At 44.8% G+C, this 26324-nt stretch overlaps 1 protein-coding gene across 1 annotated transcript; it reads right to left on the reverse strand.

Moving 5' to 3' along the window:
- mRpL1 (mitochondrial ribosomal protein L1) lies at positions 1-26153 on the reverse strand. The gene is made up of 10 exons (XM_077649556.1): positions 26021-26153; positions 25875-25945; positions 25694-25815; positions 25351-25567; positions 23726-23818; positions 23211-23282; positions 11415-11535; positions 7968-8086; positions 4035-4122; positions 1-220 (listed from the first exon to the last, which is right to left on the reverse strand). Exons 1-10 carry the CDS (start codon positions 26103-26105, stop codon positions 93-95), a joined length of 1116 nt encoding a protein of 371 aa, XP_077505682.1. The 5' UTR covers positions 26106-26153; the 3' UTR covers positions 1-92.
- Between the last annotated feature and the right edge of the window lie 171 nt (positions 26154-26324).

A 26324-nucleotide genomic window follows, 5' to 3' on the forward strand; every position in this document is an offset into this window, starting at 1 on the left:
TGCAGTGATAGAGAACTTTATTCCTGTACACTTGTTATCACAATGCTATGAAAGCATTACACAGTGTGATCTCTCACTTGACCGTGTTTGGTCTACTGTTGCACTTCAACCTCAACTTCTTCCTCTTCATCTCTATAGTGATCTAAAAATTCGCTGCATGCAATTTGGAACTTCTCTGTAGTTGGCGGACATTTCAGTTCGACCTTTGTAATGAATGTACCTGGACAGAAAAGGAAGAAAAAAAGAGAGCTTTAAGATAACTTCAACTACTACCAACAAATAACCTTTGCATAGCTGCAATTAAATAGAATCAAAAGCTTGCAAACATGTTAAAGACAGAAGATTGCAACATACCATACTTACTTGCATATTGAGCACACTTTTCCCCCAAAAAAATCACTGAAAATTTAGGGGAGATGTTCTTATGCAGGGTAAAAGATTCATAAAAAATCTAAAGTGGTAAAAATGAGACAAACTACGCTAGTGGAACAAATACTTCACCTGGTACGACTAATCTAGAAAATAATACAAAACTCACTTTTTAGCGCTACAGAGCATAGTAAAAAAATTTTATCTTAAATTCGCACGTATAACTCATGCTCATTATGCTGTCTGAAGAGAGAGCAACCAGAGTTCACTCTAGCATAACTCCCAGCATTCAGCACGAAGCCCAACCATAACAAGAATTCAGACTGCACTGTGGCTATTAAAACTGGTACAGTTTAGCCACAAGAGTGCCATTAATATTTCTAATGTTGCTTGCTTTACTTTGGCAAAGGCTGGCTTGTAAAACCAGCGTTTAAATCTTAATTTCGGCTCTAGTTTTAGGAATATGACTCAACCAGGTAAAAAATTGCACAGATGCAATACTGCCAACAGAGTTGCTGAATGCTCTTCTGGATATGAAGCTCCTCTGTAACGCTATGGAAGAGCTTCATACACTGCTATAGGCTGTGCATCTGACCCATCTCCGTACTCGAAAAGTGATCGAAGAGCGCCGTTAGGAGGAGTGGAACTTGCAGGGGCGTGCCACACCATTCGATATATCTAATGGCTGGTAGAATTCAAGTTCGATATTCTGCGCAACTTTCCTATACTTTTACACAGACTTTTCAATCGGATAATCCGTCTGTTTCATACAGCCAATAATTCGAAATATCCGTGTTCCATATATATACCCAGGATCAACTGTATAGTTTTCATAATAATTTTTTTATTTTCACTGCTGTATTTTGCCCATTATTGTGTGCGTTAAAAAATTTGGAATTTTTTATGACCGTTTCTTGAGCTCACTATGCACCAGTGCACTTTTGTTTTCACTTTGTCTTACTGTGCTTCGTGCAGCAGAAAAGAACATCTGATTTACTTCGTCCAACTAAATGCAATGTAAGTGCGTTAACACAATATTTATGAATCCTCTGCATAGGTTACTTACGACGGTTTTACAGACAATGTAAGTGGCAGCTTGCATGACATGGTTTCTGCATTCCCACTTGGCTGCAGCTGCCGCGAAACCGGATTGTTTTTTTTTTTGCGCTAGGCCGCAGGAGGTGCACTACCCTCCGTTCCACCTTGGCTGCAGCCGGTGCGCACGGGTTTCGTCCTTTCCACATGGCTGCAGCTGCCACGAAACCGGCTTTCCTCCTTTATTAGGACGCCACCAGGCTTCACCAGGACACATTACGGCTTCTTCGCTAGTGACCCACCAAGTGCTATCACACGAAACAAAAAGGGGATTTCCCTCTCTCCACTTTTCCATCTGCAACCCATCCCGTCACCCTCTCGTCTTCCATCTCTCACTTGCATTTCCTTCTCCTTTGAAAGTGGAGAGGGAGATTTCCTCTCTCCATTTTGCCACTTGCCAACCGCGGCAGGTGGAGGCTTCAACCGCAGCCAGGATGGCTTTTTCGCTAGTGAGGCATCTAGTGCTAGCACACTAAAATTTGGAATTTTTAAAGACCCGTTCTTGTGCTCACTATGCACCAGTGCATTTTTGTTTTCGCTTTATCTTATTGTATCTCAGAAAAGTGATCAGAATTTTGTTTCCTGCCTGGCTTTCGAGAACTTTTGCGCAACAATAAACACTTGTTGGTAGTAATCGTACAATATTTACACGTGAAATGCATTATCATGGCTGTTCGAATTATGCTGCTGAGGCCTTCGTTTCTGTATTTAATATTCACAGGCTGGTTTAAAACAATTTGCACATTAACAAACTTGAGCGCAATCCTTCTGTATTACCGCTGAGCACTGCAGGCCCAGTGCAGCTGCGTGATATTGGTTCAAGGTGGGAAATAATTCGGTTTGAGAGTACTTATACAGAACAGAAGAACAATGATTTTATTTTAAATCTATTTCATATATGTTCTCAAGACTGCCACCAGCTCAATTAACACCACACCGAGTGGAAAAAACTGAAAAGGAACTGTTATGGCAACTTTGCGTTTAGATAGGCCCAAATACATTTTGCACATTAACGTCTGGCTTGAAACGCAAGCCTGGACACTATATATTTGACCCTCGCATGAGCTGTGAAACTAACGGCATGCCGTTGGGTTTTATTCACAACTGCACCAGTGATAAAAAAAAAATCTAAGAGTGCCATTATTGTTACAAAAACAAGCGTTTACTGTTTCAGCATCTCAAAAGTTCATAGTTCAAATTGGGTATACATACTGCTCCTTGATTTGACAAATTCAAGGAAACGCTAGATTTAAACAGGAGACCCCAGTAATAAGTTAACACAAGAAACTTCAGAATACCTTTCATGTAAGAGCCAAAACCTGTCAGTTATTTGCAGTGAACACTATTTATATACAGGGTGTTTCACCTAAGACTACACAATTTTTAAAATTTAAATAGGCTTTTTCAGTAGAAGTGCGATTTTTTTCGGCATAGCATTGTCACTGGTGTAGTACATCAGAATATAGCTAAGATGTGCTAACTAGTAGGCTGGTTAACTAATATTGAATAGTTAACTTTTTAACTACTACTGTTAGGCTCAATTATTAATTATTAATAGGTATGTAGCCCACTGCAAGTAGTATCCATATCAGTTTTTAGAATTTCGAAAACGGGGTTTCCCTCGGCGCTGTGGCCCAACAAATTTTGTCTACACTGCGCCTAAATATGAGCGCCTTCGAGAAGCTTGCAGCCAAAGCAACCCCTCCAGTGCACGCAACTTGTCAGAAGAGACAAAATTTGTTGGGCCACTGCGCCGAGGATAACCCCGTTTTCGAAATTCTAGAAAGTGATATGGATATTACTTTCAGTGGGCTACATGCCTCTCAATAATTAAGGAGCATAAAAGTAATAATTAAAAAGTTCACTATTCAATATTAGTTAACCAGCCTGCTAGTTAGCACTGCTGTATTCTGATGTACTACACCAGTGACAATGCTATGCCAAAAAAATTGCTCTTCCAGCTCAAAAAGCCTATTTTTAAAAATTTTGTAAAGTCTTAGGTGAAACACCTTATACACAGAAAATACAGCTCTTACATGCAGAAATTGCACTTAACTCCAGGAATACGGGTTATCAAGCAATGAAAACAGGCTGTCAAAGACAGCATGCATGGTGGGAACCCATACTACTCTAATTAACCGGCCTGAACTGCTGTGATAACTATATGCACTGCTTGCAAGATTGTATTAATTGAAATTCATGATAGCAGGCACCTACCTTAACCTTCACACAGCTACAGTTTCTCAAATTAGTGCTTTAATTTTGCAGACTTACTAATTTTAAATGCATGAATAATCTACTCACTGAATTTACTTCCTGAATGGGCGAAAATGCGCTTATTATTATTGGCCCACTGGTCACGGTGCATGAGGGAAAGTGCCCAAAGTTGGGGGGGAATTTCTATCACAGTGGTACACAACAAAAATTTATAAAAAGAAGATTCTCATTTGGGAAAATATACCAGAGAATAAACTTTTCATGTGCTATAATCTGCCACTTTTCAAAATCCAGTTATACTTGTTCACATAGCTGTTGTGCTAAAGAAAGGCAAAAGGCAATAATTACATTACCTGGATTGGTTCCTTTAGGCTTGAATGCATCAATGTTAGCCAGGAGAGTTTTGATATTATCTGTCAGGTGCTCAGTTGGCATGCTCAACTGTTCAGAAACAAAAGAGAAACAAAATTCTAAGGTAAAGCCAAAGTGAATCATACAGCAGCTAGTCATGTTTACAAAGCAAATGCTGTATACCTTGTTGGCTTTATCTGAAGCTATCTGTAGTGAGATCCTGCTGAGTTGCCACCTAACAGAGGCTTATCAGACTGAAAATCTGGACCCTCTATCTGTTTGATTATTTGGACTTCACAACAATGCCACATGACCCACAGATTCAATTTATAAGTCAATAAAGGCCGAGTTTAAAACGAAATCGCTTTACTCGAAATTTTTTCCGGTCCTGACCCAAACACATGCATTTTAAGCTGCATTACTCGAAGTGCACGAAAAGCTTGACCCGCTTAGAGCGAAGTGGCGAGTGGAGGCATCGCCGTGGCGGCGGCGGCCCTTTTGCGTATGCAGTGTCAAATTAATACCGCCGATGAATTAGTCTCATGCAGGCACAGAACAGGATACAAAAGTACCAAACCTACGACCGATGACCTGCCTAGTAATGAGTACCAAGCAAGTGCCAAGTGCTTCCATCTGTTTAAAGCGGATGCGAACGGAAGTGTGCGCCCGACTCAGTCACAACACAGCATCGCTGGTGTCCCCCGTGATAGAATCCAAACGAAAATAAAATTTTCGTGATGCTTTCCGATGCCAGAAAACCGCGGTCTCTTGGATGCCAAAAAGTGGCCAAAAGACCACGGGCAGACTTGCGCCGTAGCATTCCGTGGGGTGCGCTTGGTGAGCAAAATTTTACCGCTCTAAAGAACATTTCTGGTGCTAAAACGTGTCAAAAAGCACAATATAAGTGTCCCTCCGATTATGATGAGCCCATTCACGCTTGCGAGTCGCGAGCGAGGTAAGCTTTTGGCAATGAACTGAGCTGCTCCCTGGCTGCCGTAGTAGTCACTAAGCCTAACCGTTTCACATTGGCCAAAGCAGACAAAACTCCCAAAAGCATGCGAACAACGTCATTCCCGAGAGTTTTCGCTTCAAACGAGAAGGCAACCTGCAGGTCGCGCTTGCATATGCGAACAACGGTGTTGTCGAGCTGCTGTCACAAGCAGCTGCTGGTCGCACGCCCTTTGCCGTGTTCAACGTGAGGAGTTACGTTAACAAATTGGGAAGACGACTTTGGGGAAGCCGGTCTAGAAATTTGCTTGCCGCTCGTCATAATCGGCCTGTATTGCAGTAAAAGACCGCCCCTAGCTTTGTTGCACTTTTCACAATGCAAATCGACCAATAACTTGCCGAAAACACGCAAAAATTCGAGCGTCGCCAGCGGCGAGTCAGGCTGTCAACATGGTGGGTCAACGCAACCACGGTGTTTCCTCGGAGATTTTCTCGAGCTGGTCATGCTCGATTCACGCCATCTGACCAGACAACCGGTCTAAATGCGTGGTAGGGTCATTGAATTTTGTTCCCAGACATCTGTCAATGGCGCGGACGTGACGCTGCACAAACACCGACACTTGAACCGTAGAATTAGCACAGTGTCGTCGACAACGGTGCGCCGAAAAACTTAATTGCAAACTTCACAGCTACACACCTCAGGGGAAAAAAAAAAAAAACTGCCCAGTAATCATGCAAATCCCCTACTGCAAAACTGTTCAGTTTTCACGATCGCGCTGCATACCTACAATGAGCGGCTAATTGTTTTTTGAGCACAACAAACATAACCTCAGATTCGAGCCACGGCATTTCCGTGACCCCCCGCCATGAAAGCGGCCACTGCCTTCGAAATACCCCGAAATAACCCCATAAAAGTGGCCACTGCCTTCGCGATTCGAAATACCCCGAAGGTTGAATTGGGCGGCGACCGCGGCCTCGTGCAATGCTTGGTCAGATTAGAGCAGGGGTTGCACGCGCTCAGTAATTTAAATTGAAACAGTGAAAGCTCACCGCCTTTTTTGCACCTGAATAAAGTATTGCTCCACTGAATGTATTGTATTTTAATTTTTTCGCCGTTGCGGCGCAATTAAAGCTCGACTGCTTTAGATTTTCTCGGGTGGTCGCTTATATAAAATTGTCGCTTATAACAAATTTTTTCGCCGTCCCGCTGACTTCGTTATAATGAGGGATTACTGTACTTTGCATCTCTGAGCAAGCGTGACTGCACAACCACGCAGTCACCCCCTCCCTACAGTATGATATAATGTTAGTCTTTTTAAATTCGCTTTTAATATTTGCCGTTTACTTGCATCGTGTTGATTTTGCTTCACATTTCTTCACGAGCATCTTGTGCCACAGGGGGTTTGCCATCGTTTGAGTTGTACTGAAGGGCCTTGTTGTCGTCTCCTTTGTTTTGCAGCCTCCACTCCGAAACAGTGAAAAAGTGCATGCTTTGTTAAGTGAAAAACAGTGCATGCTTATGCAGCTCCATGACATATCAATAAGCATGACATGTACTTTTCAACCCTTGGCTGGTGCTAGCAGGCAGACATCCGTAAAAGAAGTTCACGTTCAGTGTCAGAAAGTGGCAAAAGTATCGACCCTGCCTCCAACTTAAAGCGATACTGAATAAGAACCACATTTTCAAACAAAAAATACGATTACCCAAGTATACATCATCACTTGGGTTATTTTTCGGCAGATGGCTGTATTTTTGATGTTTCATGAGCAGTCGCCAGGCCGCACTCAGCGCGCTCCTGGCTACAAGCTGGTGGACATGACGTCAAGCCTACCCTAAGCAGCGTTATAGGCTAGCCAGCTGGCAGTGCACATTTCAGGATTCCCCATATTGTGTCATGTTTAAGAGCGTTTATGCTAAACCTTACATGAATACACGGTGACTCTAAAAGACCAAACAGTGCTTTAGGGGTGGTGTGCGCCAGAAGCCAGATATAAATGCAGTTTCTGTGGGTCACATGCAGTGCCGCAAGTTCGCTCCTGCCCAGAACAAGACTGTACCCATTCCTCTGGTGAGCACGAGATGGCGCTGCCAGTACCACCTCTGTGAAATGTTACCTCCTTGGTTCGCAGTCTCTGCGGACAGTGGGGATGTCCGAATAATTCTGACTGAATTGGGCAAGCAGTCACCTAAAGTATACAAGCACAAGATGAAGGTAGACAATCTTGAAGTGTGAATGAACTGAATGAAACTGAATGAAATGGACTGTACAACGAAGAAGAATCACATCAAATGCATCCACTTTCTTGCAGTCCATGCTGACAATAGCTTGTCACGAGTAGGTAGACTTGCCGTCACACTGCGTACTGTTGGAGATTTTACAGGTGGCAACTAGGTGCAGTGGTTAGAGAAATATTCATTAAATTATTACTTTCTGCTCATGTCTGCTTCAAATGAGCATTGTTTATGTCACTGTTAAGTGCCACAGCTATCACATTGCCCAGAAGTCTTGGCGGAAAATTTTTTGTTCACGGTTCCTACAAGCGATATGTTTTGGCTGAATTTAATTTTCGACATTTTCGTGGTCGCCTGCGTGTCCGACAAAATGGTCAGTGCAAAACTTTATGAAGATCACTTAAAACTGCCACATCCTTTGACATCTAAAGCACACAGCAGAAGCAGCCAGAATCAAACATGATCACAGCCAAACCTGCCCCTCGTGGTCACCAGCAGAACACATTAGCTGAGGGCATAGCCTCCTTCATTTTACGGAAACAGCTGTTAGTGCTTCAACTCCCGGGATGGCAGCTGTGTAGGTTGTGGTTCCCAGTGAAGAGGAGGGGGACAGGCGGAGTGAGGGAGAAAAGGCTTGTCAAGGAGCGGCGAGCATGAAACCTGATGCAACGTTTGTGCCAAGGAAAGTGTGTGTTGCTACAGCACCTGCGCAGCACTCGCCTGCATGTGTGCATTAGAGGCCAACATTACTTACCTCTCCCACAGGCACTTCAACAAAGCCATAGTCCAGCTCGTGCGGGTCACTCTTAGAGGAAAAATCGATCCCTTTGAAATAACCTTGCACCAAGCTTGGCAGATCATTGGTCACTCTGCCTTCAAAAAAAAAAAAAAAAAAAAAGAACAGGCCAATAAACAGAATGCACAACTGTCCACAACAAACTTGCCTGAGAAGCAGAAATCTTAAATTTCAAATAAAGCTTAAGTTGCAAAATCATTGCACAAAGCAACCAACACATCGCAAAATTAGCTTCAACACACCAGCCCTCCGCAATTTTCAAAACTGCAGTTTTGAACTGCAACCAGGACCTTTCGATTCTCCAGGCCCCAAAATAAGCCACAATAAGCACTTGAATGGATTTTAATTACAGCCCTACACCATTTGCACCAGGAAATTATTTTACCGCGTTCGAAAGGCGATTCAAAGGATGCTATTCCAAGAACCAGCAACATATGGCAGTAGTGGAAGACCAGCACAGGTTATGCACACTCATAATAATGAAACATGAATGCTCACGGTTGCTAACATTTCATTTTGAACACATTCAAAAGCACAAAGCACATTGGGGTTTGACCAGTTAAATCTAGGAACAATGTATAGTTTGTAGTCAGCATTTCTCATGAGAAAAAAGCGCTCTTCACAACATACTTTCCCGGCCTACATCTTTTTGCATATGTGTCAAAGGCATAGTGGCAAAAACATCCGACTGTTCGCAGCATGGTGCATGAGTTGCGGAACTGCTGTAAACATGAGGAAAGGTGGCAAACAGACACGCGAACACATGTAAAAGGAGACCAAAATGAGTGGTTTTGCTTACTAGGCCATGCCATTTGCCACCATGATATTTGCAAAACAAATGGCGAGGTCTGCTCAAGGTGCACCTAATGGGTCTCTGTTCTTACTAAGACTTGATGATTGGGCCATTTATGGCTTTGCAGACATTTGTCCAGCAGCAAAAGATGCTTTTAACGCCAAGAAATTTGGAGGTGAAGTTTGAATGCTTTTTTTCCCAAATGATTTAAAATTCCAATGCAGGTTATAACTTACCAGGGTGAATCAAAAGTGCATCACGGGGCTGGCAGAGGTGGGCACAGTGGTCTGACAAAAACCAACATGAGATCTACTGCCAGCCAGGTATTGCAGCACATTTATTAATCCCATGGCGATGACGCAACTATGGGTTTTGCTCATGATCCTAGCAACAAAGTCCTAGCTGGTAACAGCATCCTGCATGCTTAAGAGAGCCAAAACCAAAACTAAACTGAACTGGCCACCTTTGGTGATAAGGATGTGGGTCTGGTTTGTTTTTATAATAATAATAATTGGTTTTTGGGGAAAGGAAATGGCGCAGTATCTGTCTCATATATCATTGGACACCTGAACGTAAGGGAAGGGATAAAGGAGGAAGTGAAAGAGGAAAGGAAGAAAGAGGTGCCGTAGTGGAGGGCTCCGGAATAATTTTGACCACCTGGGGATCTTTAACATGCACTGACATCCACAGCACACGGGCGCCTTAGCGTTTTTCCTCCATAAAAACGCAGCCGCGGTCGGGTTCGAACCCGGGTACTCCGGATCAGTAGTCGTTTCGTTTTTCCTTTTGTATTTCTTGCATAATAAAAATGCACTAGAAGTTGAGAAACAAAACTTACTTTCATATTCGGGGGCACAATCCTTCATTTTCTTTTATAAGCAACTCTATCAACCCAAGCCAGTATGCTTAAAATTGCCCCTGATATCAACACAGTTTGGCTGTGGAAACGACAGTGGTGGTGATATTTTTTCATTTTTCGCTGGTTTGTAGCTTACAAGCTCCATTTCCTACGAAAATAGCTTTTTTGTCATTATAAACCTCTTTAACAATCCAGGTCACTCCACTTTGTCCTCAGTGTCCCTTTAAGGCATAGTTATGAAGGAAACCAACAGTCTCCAAAACCAAGGAAAGCATAAAGAAATCTTTTTTTTTATTCGTGGTGTTGATCAATGGTAAATTAATAGTGCAATTATCTTAAGACTGAAAAATAATTGATTAGAAAATAGAAGAAGAAAGAACTAAATGCTGGTGGTAGGATCTGAACCCATGACCTCTGAATTTCGTGTGCAGTGCTATACCAACTGAGCAAAGGCGGCGGCTATACAAGCTTCTACTTTGGAGGGTATTTATTTTATTTTTATTTCCACAACACTGCCGACCCTCATTTGGGTCTAGGCATTTATGCTGGACCACTTACGCTGTGGGCAACTAATTTTGACAGCGTTCACCGGTGCCACCCTCGTCCATGTGTGCGTGAAAAAAACTAGCCCATGTAGTAAACCACCAGCTAGCACAGAGACTTAGGAGGTCAGGGGCCAAATTCACGAAACGGTTCGCTTTGGAACGCGTTCGCTTTCTCTCTCGCCACCTCGCTTCATTGGCCGTGTGTGACCGCTGGCGGTGACATCACTTCATGGAGGCGGGACCACGGATTTTGTTTGTCACGAGACATGTCAATCGAGTGAAAGCGAACACGTTAGGTCACTGTGTGTGGAACTCTGAAAGTGGCGTTCGCTTCGGCACGAGAAGAAACATGCCGGTACCTCCCGTTGCCCTGCTGTTGTTAGCGGTGCTCAGAGAATGTTATCGGCAGCATCGGCGGTCGTGCGTGCATGCCAATCCTTTCGACATGCGTGACGATGCCTTCCAAAGGCATTTCAGGCTGTCGAAAAGACTTGTACGCCGACTATGCGAAGAGCTAAAAACCCTCCCTGGACCAACGAGAAAAAGTGCGCTCACAACAGAGCGCAAAATACTCTGCGTGCTACGGTTCTTCGCTACCGGGGGCTTCCAGGCGGCAGTTGGCAGCGAGGCAACTATACAGCTCCCGCAGTCGTCTGTGAGTCGGACGATTTTGGCCGCCGCTCAGGCAATCGTGCGTGTCGGCACGAGAGGTTAAAAACGCGCCGAAGTTAGCATATGGCCCCTTAAAGATACAAGCAACCGAGATGAGACCGCCCAACAAAGCCGATTGTCTGTTGCCTGCCCCCTCGCCCTCCCGTAGTGTTCGTCCCATCCTTCTCCCCCCGATGCCTACGTCAAATTGACGTCACGACAAAGGAATGCGTTCCAAAGCGAACTCTTTCGTGGATTCGGCCCCAGGTTCAGCCACCTGCTGGAAGGTTATGTAATGTACTCTTCACTGAAAAGCAGCATCCATTACTGATGCCATGACTAAAGTCAGAGTGCTGCAACTAACTGTTTGTTAAGTGAAGATACATCTGTGTACTACGAATTTGCAACCCCTGGTTTTGACGAGCAAAGCACACATGCAATAATGAAAAAATGACTCTCGCATGTAAACTATGCGTAACGACAGAGACACCAATGAGCTTGCATAATGCAGTGATTAAAAACAGCACTTTGTAGCATAGCACTGTCAAAACACTCACCATTAGCTGCAGATGGGAACTTCGTTTTCAAGAGACCTCTCAACTGGGGCAAATCTTGCATAGTGTCCACATGAGCCAATATATAGTCGAAATACTTCGTGTCTAGTTCCCCAGCAAGTATCTACAAAGAGGGTTTAACAAATTTCTACTCAGTGAGACATGTTAAATTCAGGTTACAGTGCAACGTTCCTGTGTTGTGGAAAATGGTGCTACAAAAACCTATGTGGCAGCAGTATAACTCTGAGCAACAGGTTTCCCAACTGAGTTCTACAAAACCCAAGGGATTCATGAAGCTTTTTCTTCCTTCTTGAGTTTTCTGCACACCCAAACTGGTTAACGTGACCCAACTTTCTATGTTCCTTTTTTGCTCGTATCCCTTTAGTGCAATATGCAAGCTTATACCCCTGTCACACGGGCACCGCAAAGGCCTTTGAGATTCAGGTCCTTATATCCAAAGGCGTAAGGAGTGCAGCTACACGGCACAAATGTTGCGCCTTTGCCACTAAGGGCCTTGGAGGCGAAAACGCCCGTCAGAGACCTTTGGAGCCCAAAGGCGCGGCCTTCGAGAACCTGCGATAGCAGTGCCACCCAATGTCAAAAAGTAAAAGCAATAAAAAGAATAGATACAGCCAACAATGTTTGAAAAGATTTTTTTTAAAATATGAAAGGTGTGTCTGGCTTTGCTTTTTGTACGGGTGTTCATATATTATGCCCACATTTCAAGACAGTGAAAGTGTTGCAGCAACACAGAGTGCCCCTGGTGGCCAAGGCAATACACAAAACCTGCTGCTGCTGATGAGAGTAGCTGTTGCAGTTCTTTCAAGGAAGCAGTTAGAATAAAAAAATTGTCTGAACTCAACGAATGAACAGAATACACCACTTCAATTTTAAAACACTCACTTCAGCCGCCTTGAGCACAGCAGCGGGTGCTAAGCCTGAACGACAGTTCCACCTTTGGGCTGCACCGTGTAGCTGCGTTGCTGCTCCTTTAAGCTTTCGCTCCTTTGGTGAAAAATGGTGCCTTTGCTGGAAAGGCCTTATACCCCTGTCACACGGGCACTTGTAAGACCTTAGAAATTAAGGTCCTTTGCCCCAAAGGCGCGTGACGCGCATTTACACGGCAAAGCGTCGAGACCTTTGCGATAAAGTTCCGTAGCAATAAAGGCGGCCGTCAGCGGCCTTAAAGTTGCTTAAAGGAGCAACCCAGACGGCAGCGCCAGCTAGCGAGCTCAAAGAATAAAAAATTGACGCAATTTTTAGTTTTGAAACCGTAAAAAATATCTAATTTATCTTATTCAATGGTTAATTTTGCGTTACAGTGCACTTAACCGTAGAGGAGGCTATGACTAAAGACATCCACACTGCTAAGAAAGGACTTGAACGCTTTTCAGCAGCCGCATCTACACACACGTGCTTGCGCATCTCGCTTTGCTGTTTTTTCTTCGTTTGCTCTTTGTTGAGTGCGTGTTTTGAGTTTGCTTGTGTGCACAAAGACACAAGCAACAAAGCACGCTTCTCGAACACAACGAGGAGCCGAACGGAAATGTGCGCCTACCGAGGTCGGACCGAGAACGATGAAAAAAAAAAACTTTGTTTCAAAATATCCGTTTCTCACCGTCAGAACGCTCGTTTATTATCGTGTTAGCTACTTTTTCCAACATAAACGAATGCACTCTTAGCTGAAGTGCTACCGTCTGCTTTAATTTAATAATGTTACTAGCGCCGCTTCACACACAGCGGTGACTTTTGGCATTCACGGAGGCCGCGTTCTAGCTCCTTTGGATTTGCCGTGTAGCAGCGTCGCTGCTCCTTTTCGGTTTTCCTCCTTTAGTGCAATAAGACAACTTTACGGCAAAGGCCGAGAAGAAGTCCCGTGTGACAGGGGTATTAGAGGAATGCCGTGTGACAGGAGTATTAGAGAAGTGGACATGTTCACAGTGTCTGCCTTGCGACTGTCAAAAAAAGAAATCACTGGTCGTTACGTGATTATTAAAGCATACATTTAGAAGTACATTAACCCCCTTCATTTATAACATACACAAATGTGTACACAAACTTCTCTGTCTTGACTTCGTTACTGCAGGGGTATAATGTGCCGTGAATGGCTGCAGCTTTTATTTTGAACGACTGGTGGCAAGCCACACAGAACCATTTTAAAAGAGGCATGAACGCAGAAAACTGTTTTTCAGATGGAAGCCTCCCATTTCATGGAAGCATCAGGGCGGCTGCAGAACGTATGTGTATTTGTTTGGTCTTACATGCGTCAGCATTTTAAAAAATCCTAAAGTTAGCTGATATGGTTACAGAATGAATTATTACAGTAAAAAGGAAAAAAAAAAGCAAGGTTGGCATCTTGAAAACACTACAGTCTGACATGGACACATCAGGACTAGACAGAATTTGCATAATTAAGGAGGGAAAAGGTCTTAGAAAAATTTTACTAATGAAGTCACAATAATGAAATCTTCAGAGAACATGATTTTTGCATGCTCATTTCAAATATGTCATTTAATTTTATTTACAACAAGTCCTTCTGCACTTACACAGTATGTTCTATAACTCTTAGCCGAGAGCTTTGAAGAAATTCTGCCGCAGGGAACTTGCTAGATTGCATGCCATTGGTTTCTGTTGCTATCAAGCTATGCAATAAGGGTAAAATTACCATCTTGCCTGTCATAAAAGTTGAGTTCTAGAATTTTGAAGTTGTCATTTAAGGGGAGACGCGGGTCTTGAAATTGAAATATTTTTTTATTAGAGGCGCTGTAATAAAATTAGCCATGTGTATGTATTTCTTCCTCCTGTTTTGAAAAATATAATTAGTTTTAGTATATCTCAATTAGTTATCATATAATGAAAAAATAATTGAATACTAATTAGCTAATTTCTTACGGGCCCTTTTAAGGCACTTTCCATGCATCTTAATTGGTTTTAATTAAAATAGAGCTGTAGCCAAAGACCTGCTGTGCAGAGTTATGCTATTTATATTCTTATTGAGATATATCATCATATAAATATTTTCAATGATGTCAAACCTCCATAATTACTACATATAATTAGGTGACATCATTTTCAGAAAATTTGATATAACTCAGCCATCAAAAAATAGCATAGCTCTATAGTTGAGTTCTTTCTGAATTCAAAAACATAAGATTAATTAAAATTGCATCACAAAATGTACTGTAAGGCTAGTCATGTTGGCAAAAAACGTGAAGCTGAGAGAATGGCATTTGAAATGCGCGCGACAGCCATTTGGAGGTCGTTGTAGAGACCTCAGAAAACGGCGAAATGCGTGTTACGAGAGGATTCTCAATAGTGAGTAATAACAGTACGGAGCAGGGGATCCAGATTTCAAAGAACACCAGGATGGCAGCCATCGGGGACGCAGTTGCAGGAAGCGAAGGGCACGAAGTGCTACTGCATTTTGCTCCGAACTCGGCATTTTGGAGCTTGATTTTTAGTAGTTAGGGGTTAAATGAGGCCTAGAAACTTTGTACGTAGGTACTCTAGAGTATACTGAATTCGAATACAGTAGCCGACTGGTAACTCGGACTCCAATAATTCGGACCTGTAGCCAACGATATTTCGGACTTTGATGAGGCACCGTCAGTCACCCTATAGAAGCGCATTCATATTCGCGACGGTTATTTCAGACTTCAAAAGTCCGAAAGTTTGATTTTTCGAACTAATTTCAGCCGCCTGCGGGCCAAAATCTGCCATTTCATCGGCTTTTCACGGGCGCAAAAGGCACCATCTTGGATTGAGGTGGATTTACTCTGCAGTTGGATTGGTTTGAGGTACTTTCAGTACCTCGTTTTTGCCAGTAGAGGTCCCTGCGATCGCTGACACTTCGAGGTGGCAGTCAGATTGTCATTGCCGTCAACTTGCTTTTGGCCAACGTTGTCGTGGGCAGTTATTTGTCTCATATATTGATAATTGAAAATTGGTTGTTGGGGAAAGGAAATGGCACAGTATCTGTCTCACAACTCGGTGGACACCTGAACCACGCATTAAGGGAAGGGATCAAGGAGGGACAGAGAGAAGAAAGAGGTGCCGTAGTGGAGGGCTCCAGAATAATTTCGACCCCCTGGGGATCTCTAACGTGCACCGCGTTTCGCCTCCATCGAAACGCGGCTGCCGCGGTCGGGTTCGAACCTGGGTACTCCGGATCAGTAGCCGAGTGCTCTAACAACTGAGCCACCACGGCTCCATTCGCCGTTTCGTCAATTCGGTTTCTCCGACCGCGTTGACCGAGTGGCGCTCTGTCTTTACAAAGTTACATCCGTTCGCCGTTTTGTGATTGCGTCTGGCGGTTCCACCGCTTTGAACGAAAAGTGCCTTGTCTTTGCGTGTGTTTGACGAGTGGTGTGGTGCACACTCGGGTTGTGGACAACATGACTCCGCCGGTGCTGCCGGGTCCGTCAAAGAAGCGTGGGAAGTATTTAACTAAACACCGTGACCTTGCTGTCTAGCGTGTACATTGAAAGCACAACTTTGGCGCAAATGCAGGCGCAAATCGTTGTCAGCAAGAGAAATTTTCCGCAAGGTAAAATCAGTGGCTTTTTTATGCCGATTTCATCTAAATAAAGTGATTTTTTTGGACTTCACGGACTTTTCAAACTGTACGATTATTCAGACCATTTTTCGGGTCCCTTAGAGTCCGAAAACTCGGTTGGCGACTGTGTGTCATTTTTGAAAAATTTTAATTTTCGCATTCTTATTTCAAGACCAGCATCTCCTCTTAGGAAATGGAGAGTTTGTGAAGTAACAACTTCAAAACCCTCTAACTCAACTTTTATGACTGCAGGATAATTTTACACTTACTGCATAGCTTGATGTCAAGAGAAGCCAATGGCATGCATTCTAGCAAGATCCCTGCAACAAAATTTATTGATAGCATTTGGCAAAAAGTTGCATAACATATTATATAAGTGCACAAGGAATTGTTTTACATAACAAATTTAAATTACATATAAGAATTAGCATACAAACATACACATTTCCTGTTGTTTTCATAAAAGTGGCTTCATAAATAATTTTTTTTCCTGACCAGCTTCCCCCTTAAGCATCACAAAGGGCTAAAATTTTTGTGTGCTATCTAGGCATGTTCCTTTCGTAAATCTGAAATTTTGGAAGTTTTCCTCTGACAGGATCCTAATTCGTGACTCAAAGGGTTAATCGTGGGTTATGAGAGTGGCCGTTTTTCAACAGCGAAGTACTCCCACATATGTGACATACCACGTCCTATGCCTGCCTTTGTTGATGTGCACTGAAAGGAGCATGGAGGGGGTGTTGTGTTCGTGACCAGAAAGTCGTTGCTCACAACCACATCAGCTCAACAATTAAAATATCAAAATAGCATCAGAGTGGCACTAAATATCCCTACTGAAAAAGACCAGTGTCCTCTGGCATAAAACCGATACGTTTCTTGCACTGGTTTTTGCTGGGGCCGTCAGTGAGATTCACTTGAGTTGCAATGGGTATACATTCTACGTGCTGGAACCATGCTGGGCCATGCTAGACTTTGCTTGGCCATGCTGGATGAGCCACGGATATCACTCATGGCACCAAACGCATATGTATGCACATGATACTGGTACCAGTATCATGTTTAGAAAATCTAGCAGTCCAGAGACGGAGCTGAGACATTGGGCAAATGAAAAATACTGCGCAACAAAGCATTCTTTTTCTGGAAACAAATTTAACACCTACAAAGAAAATGAGGGAATTTTCTTATTTTTTCATGCATCGGTGGGCGAGTCATTCTTTAGCCAGCGCAATCGACATAGCGGTGACCTTCATATCGGCGATTGATGAACAATTTGCACCAAAAAAACAGAAAGCAATAATGTAAGCTACCACCAGCAACTTGCAAAATATGCTTGACGACACTGAAGTACAGGAGACACCAGCGAAATATGCGCAGTTAGCTTCATTGCAAGTTTCATACAGAATAGCGAGCATATGCCCGCTATCTGTCCACAATGGCCAAGTGAGAACAGCAGTGCAAAAGGAATGAAATAGGGAAAAGAATGGAGTTACAAGCGATGCCCCTGTGTATAAAAAAAAGAGCAAATAATGCCTGTTTTGTATAATTTCCAGCATATTTCTTTGCTTTCTCACTCTTTGCACTATACATCAACCAGCTGAGGCGTCAATCGACCGACATTTCCAATGTGTTTACATGTACCAGATGTTTCAGAGAAGCCCACCACTCATTTTTTGTTGTGTGCCCTGTGCTGTGTCCTCTTCTTTCGTTCTGTTCTGTGTCACCAGTGTTCTTTTCAAATGGCCACCTGCCCCCCTTCGCGCGTCACGAGATGCCCCCAACAGCGGGCCCCCACGCCCTTCTCTTGTTCTGGGAAGCCACTCCCTCCTGTGGATGAAGGACGGCCAATTCGGCTTCCACCTTGGTCGAAGCTGGTCGCATCTTCCCGACTCCTGAGTATTAAATAAACAGTGTAAAAGTACCGCGTGTCTTTGCTGCACCGACAACAACCAACGGACACGACAGTGGCAACGAGAAAGTGGATTCGACCCACGCTACGCAACGCTATTGACAAGCCATGGCTACGCGAGGGTTTCCCAACCAAATACCAGAATTCAACAGCTCATCGTGGCCATCGTGGGTTGGACGCCTTCAGTTCTACTTTGTAACATCACAGACCCAGCCTTGAAGAGGGTCAGCCTGCTGACGCTGTGCGGGAAGCAGACCTACGACACTGTCTGTGCCCTTATTCAGCCAAGCACACCAGCGGCAGTGTCTTACGATGACATCATAGCAGCTCTGCAAAAGCACTACGACCCAAGGCCATCAGAGGTCTACAGCCAGGCTTGCTTCCAATGAGAAGAGATCAACTGGAAGGAGAAACTGTGAGCGCCTACGCAGCATGCTCAAGAAGCTTGCTGCCGACTACAATTTTGGGACGCTGACCACAAAGCTACCGGGCAGGAAAGAGACTCAGCTTCTTTTGCTAACACCACAATGCTTCCCTTGGATGTGGTTTACGTGACAGATTTGTGTGCGGACTGAGTGACGAGTCATTGCAGCAGCGCCTGTTCACTGAGAAGGATGTCACGTTCAACAAAGCTTACGACATCGCCGTACGAGCGGAGAGCACCGGTCACCAGCAGAGAGATTCGCCAGAACAACGAGCCGGTACACCAAACAAGCAACCAGGTACGAAAACCTTCTGTTGTTGCGAAATCAGTCAATAAAGCACAACGCTGCTGGTGGTGTGATGCCAACACAACCCCCAGGGATGTTGACTCCAGTCAGCCATGTGTAATTTTTGGCACAAGCAAGGGCATGTCAAGAAAGCTTGCATCACAAAGCGGAGGCTTGTCAAGATAAAAGTCGCCTTCCCAGCCTACCCACAGCGTCGACGCCTCAGAAGATACGCCACAGTCTGATGTGTATGGAACAACATCAGAAGCACCATCTGTGTTGTATGACCTGGACACCATGAATCTCGGCACGCAACCGAAGACGTTTACCAAAGTAAGCGTACATCATCAACTGATTAAGTTCGAGGTGGACTTCGGCACAGCCTGTGCTCTGATCAGTGAGAACACATTCCAAACTTTGTGGCCATCTGACGCACCAACCCTGCAACATGACGACAGTCACTTGTGAGCGTGGTCAGGTCAGAACCTGCCATTATTGGGCTCTGCCAACGTGCAGGTTAATTACAACGGCAAGACCCATATGCTACCTTCGCTTGTTATGAAGGGCTCAGGATCAAGCCTTCTAGGCAGAAACTCGTTTGCTTCATTAGGCGTGACCATATGTGGCATACACCAGACGCCGAGCCACGACATGGTTGAGCAAATGCAAGAGAAATACAAGAGACTATTCTCGGAAGAAATTGCAGGAAGGGCCCCCAGTCACACTGTAGTTTTTTGGGCAATGCACAACCGAAGACTTTTAAGGCCAGGCCGGTACCGTTTGCGCTCCGAGCTTCAGTTGAAAAGGAGTTGGAAAGACTGGAGCTGCAAGGTGTCATCGAGCCGACGCAACATTCATAATGGGCCACAAAACTTGTGGAAGTTCGCAAGAAGAAATCCAGGCGTATCAGCAGCTGAAGGTGAGCGAATCAACGGCAGATTTATTGACAATTAACACACTGAAAGGCTTGTACAAAGTCAAGCGACTGCCTTTTGGCGTAGCTGCAGCCCCGCCCATATTTCAAAAGTTCATGGAGACAATGCTTCTGGGAATCCTATGAGTTTGTGTCTGCCTTGACAATGTCATCATCAGCGGCGCTTCCACTGAAGAGCATGCAGCGTGCCTAGAGCTCGTTCTCAAAAGGTTAGCAAACGCAAATTTGCGCATAAGCAAAGCGAAATGTTGTTTTGCGGTGCCAGAGGTGCAATTTCTGGCATACCAGACTGATGCAGAAGGCACCCACCCAGCCGAAGACAAAGTGCGAGCGATCACCGAAGCGCGAGCACCGACAAACTAGCGGGAGCTACAGGCGTTTCTCGGACTCTTAACGCTCTACAACTAGTTCTTGGTAGAAAGAGCTACAGTGGCCAACAACTTATACCAACTCCTTCGGAAAGATGTGACATGGACATGGTTGCCACGCCATCAGCAGTCATTCGACGCCCTGAAAGACCTTCTTCGAAGGTGTACAGTCCTCCACCACTACGACGAAAGGAAGCCTCTGCTTTTGGCTTGAGATGCATCTCCGTATGGAGTCTGTGCAGGTCTGTCGCAAACTGATGACCAATGAAAGCCCCTATCACCTTCGCCTCACGTACGTTGTCGCAAGCAGAGCGCAACTACGTGCAACTTGACAAAGAAGAGCTAGCCATAGTCTACGCGGCGACACACTTTCGCCAGTACATTGCCGGCCAAAAGGTGACCCTTATCGGATAACGAATCACCGACCACTACTGGGCATTTTAGAACCACAAAAGCCTATGCCATCGATGCTGTCTCCGCAAATGACAGGTTGGTGCATCAAACTCTCAGCGTACGGCTACAATCTGGTCTACCACAATGGGAATAAAATAAAAATCAAAGCGCCGATGCGCTAAGCCGCCTGCCTCTGGACGCAACTGTTGAGGAACCACCTCCACCTGGAGACGTTCTGATGTTCGAAGCACTGCCAGAACCTCTGCTTACAGCAGGCACAGTTGCAGCATCTACGCAGAAGTGCGCAGCTCTCTGGCTGGTTTACACAGCTGTTCAAAAAGGCAATGTGCACAAACACAAAGGGGACAACTTCGACGCTTAACGCAGGCGAGCTACAGAGTTGAGCACCCACCGCAGTTGCATCATATTTAGATCCTGAGTTGTGATTCCGAGAGAACTACGCGCACAAGCTATGTCTCTCATCCACGCTGGACATAACGGCATCGTTGCAATTAAAAAGTGTGCCAGAAGCTACATGTGGTAGCCTGGCACTGACCACGGCATTGAAATAGTGGTCTGACATTGCAAGCCTTGCCAGAGCAGCCAGAGTGTTCCGCCTAAAGCTCCTGTCCCAGAATGGGAAAAGCCAGACGCACCCTGGCACACCTTGCATATTGATTTTGCAGGACCAATTGAGGGCTGCACCTTCCTTGTGGTCACAGATGCCTACACCAAGTGGCTTGAGATAAGAGAAATGAAACAGACGACTTCGGCAGCAGTCATTCACAACCTCTGATCACTGTTTGCAACGGTCGGCCTGCGTCGCAAGGTAGTGTCGGACAATGGAACACCGTTTGTGTCTGCGGAGATTTTCAAGTTTTATCGCAACAATGGGATCTCATCAGTCACATTGGCCTCTTACCACCCAGCGACAAACGGACAAGCCGAGCGCTACGTGGCTGAACTAAAACGTGCCCTTGAAAGCGATCAGACAGGGTCGCTGTAGCGCCGCCTTGCCCGCTTTCTCTTCAAGCAGCACACGACGGTTCAGAGCACAATGGGCCAGACCCCAGTGAAAATGATGTTCGAGCGCGAAATGCGAACGCAGCTCACAGCCATCCTCCCTGAGCCAAAGGTGGAGATGTTCCAGGAAGAAAAACCAATTCCGCGCTACGGAACGCTTCATGAGAGACATCGCATCCTCGCCAGCCAGTTTCTCAAAAAGCCACGCTGGAAGGAAGCTACAATAGTCAGACGGATAGGCCTGCGCTTTTGGCTCGTCAACATACATGGAACAGTAGCATGCCGACACCTCAACCAGCTGTGAGGATTTACGACGTCTTCTGACAGCGGTCCAGCAACGGAGAAAACACGAGCACCGTCAAACCACATAGCCTGGCACCTCTCCCCAAAAGAAAAGACTTTGCCCAGGGCAGACCTAGAAGATGCAGGGAACAACAGCCAGCTTGCAAGTGCTTCTCCCCAGGGCACACAAAGCCAGCGCACCTCCAAGCGTCCACGCAAACCCCCTGCACGCTACCAGGCAACTTTCTAAGGGGGAAGGAAGTGTTGTGCCCCCTGTACTGTGTCCCCTTCTTTCGTTCTGTGCCACCAGTGTTCTTTACTAGTGGCCATTTGGCCCCCTTCGCACGCCGTCGCGAGACGCCCTCCACGGCGGGCCCCCGCCTTCCTTGTTCTGGGAAGCCACTCCCTACTGTGGATGCCCCACTGTCCCCTCCGTCCTTAGGCGGCCAGTTCGGCTTCCGCCTCCCTCGGTCGACACTGGTCGCACCCTCCTGAGTATTTAAAAAAAAAAGTGTAAAAGTACCGTGTCTTTGCTGCATTGACATCAACCACGGCACAGGACATTTTTAAAACTAGGTTTTTTCAGGTAAAGAGAATATTTTTGCAGCACAGCAATGCCAGTGTTGGTGGACGTCAGAAAGCATGCAAATCATGTTAACTAGTAAAGTGATTAACTAAATTCTAATAGTTAACTTTTACTATCCCCGGTAAGCAAGTGATAGCAAAAGATATTTGTAGTTGGCTGTTAGTATTAGCCACATCAGTTTTTAGAAATTCGAAAATGTGATTACCCTTGCCACCGTGCCTCAACCTAAAAATTTAGGCCCTTTTGCCTGTCATTCAAAATCCATGTGTCTGCGGAGTGTGCACAGCGACATTCATCGAAACATGTCACCCCGTGGTGCACGTACCACGCGATAATCTCTGTCCCACCCACACTGCGGTGCTCCCTGTTCCTTGCCACTTTGTTGCTCTAGAGCGGGTGGGGTAGAGAATGTTGCATGGCAGGTGCGACACGGGGCGACACGATTTGATGGACGTTGCTCTGTGCTCTTCACAGGCCCGCAGTTTTCGAATGGCGGGAGAAAGAGCTCAAATTGGTTGAGCCATGGCAGCCATGAGCATGGCAGCCTTCCCCCTTCAATGCTAATAACTTCTGAAAGAACTTAAAGGTAGCTTCGAAGGGGGAATTCCGGAATTGCAGCTTCAGGACTGCTTCGGTGTGTGGGCAAGGTGCTCACAACAGCTTCCAAAAGGGGATAACCACAGTAATCATCAGTCAGCAGGTATAGTATGTAGGTATGTGGAAGTCAAGGCCCCAAGCTGCATGTGGGCTATGGGGGACACCACAGTGCATTTAGATGACCTAGGGTTCTTTAATATGCACAGATATCGCACAGCACATGGGCATTTTCCCATTTTAACTCCATCAAAATGGTCACGACTCAATCCCACAACCTTGGACTCAGCAGCTGAATGCCACTGGCCTTAAATTACCATGGCAGGTACAAAAACCTTAAAGCACGAAGTACTTTAGTGGTAAGCGGCAACACACAACTCACTCCATACAGCGACTCTGCAGGCCTTTTATGATCAGATCAGACGTCTAAGATCTCTCGGCTCTTTCTTACCCTCTTGATGATAACTGTGCCCCCCGCCACTTCGGCTCCAGCTGCAAGCGCCTCAGTTGCCACATCTGTATTCTGCAACAACCATCACAAGCAGTGGAGAGAAATCAATCAATCAATAAATTTTATTTTTCCAGAAAGGAAGCTGGATGGTCTCCTGGGCTAAAAGCTGCTCAAGCAGCTTGACTGAGGCCCAAGAGACCACTACAAGACAGTACCAGTCAAACAGAAGGCATAGCTATAGCATCGATATAGCACTGGGCAGTACAAGAGAAAATAACTGGATCAGAAATCTAGTAATTACCTCCTAAAACACTAAACACACACAAGACAACATAATGCTGACAAACAAGTTGACAAACAAGAGAAACTTGTCCACCAACTTCTTTGTCGCACCTAGTTTTTTTGTTCGTTAACTTTTGCAGCCGTGTGCCACGTAGCCAGACTTTGCCTCTCATGCGATAATATTAAAGCTGTATGCGTGCATTTTTTTTTTTTGCAAATAAGTTGCCACATACCTTGCAAAGGGCAATAATCCTCTTCTCTCTTTTTGTGACAGTGAATGGGTGACTGTACAGCACAGTCCCGGAAAAGTCTTCTCGAAACTTGGTCTGCAGCAATGCCCACAAGACCGACATCAGAAAACAGACGACTAGAATCGCGGACAGCCCCCACCCCAAGAAGGAACTTACTACGCTCAGTTCAAAAATTATTAAAATGGAAGCAATGCCCGCTGCACTCAAAAGTGCACACACGCAAGACCACAGCTACCCCCCCCCCCCCCCCCCCCCCCCCCCCCCCAAGAAAAAAAATATAAAAGTTTTGCTAACAATTATCCTTGAAGAACTTTTATCAGTGGATGATCTGTAGTTCCACACAAGTTGTGCAATATCATTGGCACCTCCGCATGCAAAGCTCAGAACACCATCTTTACCACAGTCACAGTCTCACACACATTAATTAGAAACATGCCTTATTTCTGACCTTAATAAATACTTCCTCTCTTGAATAAAGTTTATTCTCTCTTTCCTCCTAAATGCTTTAGCAACATTTCAAATTTCATATAGATAGGTTACACTGATGCCATAGCAGCCACCATGTTGAGACCAGCAGAACAAGGCAAAAACATGGTTAAACATTCAATCTGCTTATTACAAAATTATCTGCCATACATTGTGGAAGCTATGCATAGACCATCATTGCACCTGTGATGTCATAAGCAATGCATCTAGTTGATAAGACGATGTGCTTCATGGATAAGCAGTCAGCTTTGAGAAGCCGTGCGATTTAACAAGCATTCACACACAGTACAATTATGCACTGTGCAATAAGAACACATATTCTTGTGTGCAGTTCTTAAACTACTCTGAAGTTAACAGTTCAGTCAGTTTGCCATAGGAAGTTGTTAGCGCTGTGTGACGGAAGTTAACAGATTATAATTACCAAAACATACTACATGATGTACTACACATGCAATTTTACTAAATTCCATCCCACACAGCAGGCACCGTGAAAAAATAAAAAAAATAAAACCTGTCCTTATTTTGATGCTCATTTTTATATGCACCATGAGGCACAAGCGCTGCTTAACACTTCTTGCAACTTCCAACCTTTTGCTATATTTGGCCATAAAAAGTGAAAGCATGAACACACATCAGTAAACATGGTTTATAAATGGCAGTACAAATTATGAACATTTATCAGCAATTGTCATAACAGGCCACTCCCGCCTGTGTGAACGGTTTTAACTCTGAAAGTCAGCCCAAGTTTTTCCATGACGCAGGCAGTTAAGCACTTCTGCCATATATACATCCGGTTCGTGGAAAAACAACAACTAAACCCCTGAATACAGGCGAAGGTAAGAGAACGATAACCCTATGCTTGACCTCAGCTCTCTATCAATGCAGTCGAACCTCGCTATGAAGGGACAGTTTATAACGAAATAATGGATGTAACGAAGGAATGACGATTCCCCTTTTAAGCTCGGTAAACACGGGCTATACCGTGGCTACGGCTATAACGAAGTAATCGCTGGGCCCCTTCAACTGCGTTATAACGAGGTTCAACTGTAATTAATATGGGGATGCGTAAGGATGGACGGCAAAGGCCAGCAAACTAACGTGCAACGGCAACGACATCGCACCTTTTTCTTTGTGCTTAAATTGAGCTCGATGAATGCGTAAAGGAGTGCATCCGGGTCACATAAAACAGTTGGATGGTGAGTTTCCCTGTGCATTGCTATTGCTTCAGCGGCGGGATACACTGTTGGCATGTATTTGTCCGTGAAATAAACGTCGTCAACCGGTGGATCCTTCTCACGATCTTCGTAAGTTTCCCTGCGAGGCCCTATGAGGAGGTTTCTGCGCAAGAGGGAAACGAAAAAGAAAAGCTCACAAATTCTCTTCACAAACTGCAGACATATACAGTGCCGATGCAGTGAAAGCAGCAGCCTGTAGGCGAAAGCAGTGAAAAACTGGACCACTTACTTCGACTTTTTTATCCATGCAAGCTTGTCTTTTTCAGGAGGTTTCTCAAGCTTCCTCTGCCTGTTCCGCTTTTGTGCTGCTAATATTAGCTTTTGGTGTTTTTGTGAGGCATACGACCGTATCTGCATCAATAAGATCCACCGTCACACAACTAGCGGCATGAACAGCGGAATGGTCTTACTTGAAGCGTTTCCCCAGCAGCGAACGCCACGCATGGGGCGTGAGTACGAACAACTGTCCTCACAGACGGGCCTGCAACAGAAATCAGTGTGGTGTGCAAATTCAGTTCATGCCAGCGATTCAGCAGCAACGTGAACCTTTACATACTTAGCCATAAGCACGCCCGAGACGCAACGAGCGCGGCCATGTTTCCGAAGACGAGTACAGGACCGCGCAGATCGTGCCACCGCATATGATCGCCTTAGCTCTCTGATAAATATAGTAGTAAAACTCGACTCACATTTTCCTTCAAAAAATGACCACTTACGAAACCTATAATATAAAATTTGCTAGTTGTAGCGCTACCTATAGGTAAATTAATAAACTAAAATAATCAATTTTATTGTGCAGATTAACGTTTAAGTTGTACAGTTTTTAATTCTAGAGGACGCAAAACTTGTTAAAGTTTTTA

This window comes from Amblyomma americanum, chromosome 1 (genome assembly GCF_052857255.1).
Source record: "Amblyomma americanum isolate KBUSLIRL-KWMA chromosome 1, ASM5285725v1, whole genome shotgun sequence".
NCBI classification, from domain to species: domain Eukaryota; kingdom Metazoa; phylum Arthropoda; class Arachnida; order Ixodida; family Ixodidae; genus Amblyomma; species Amblyomma americanum.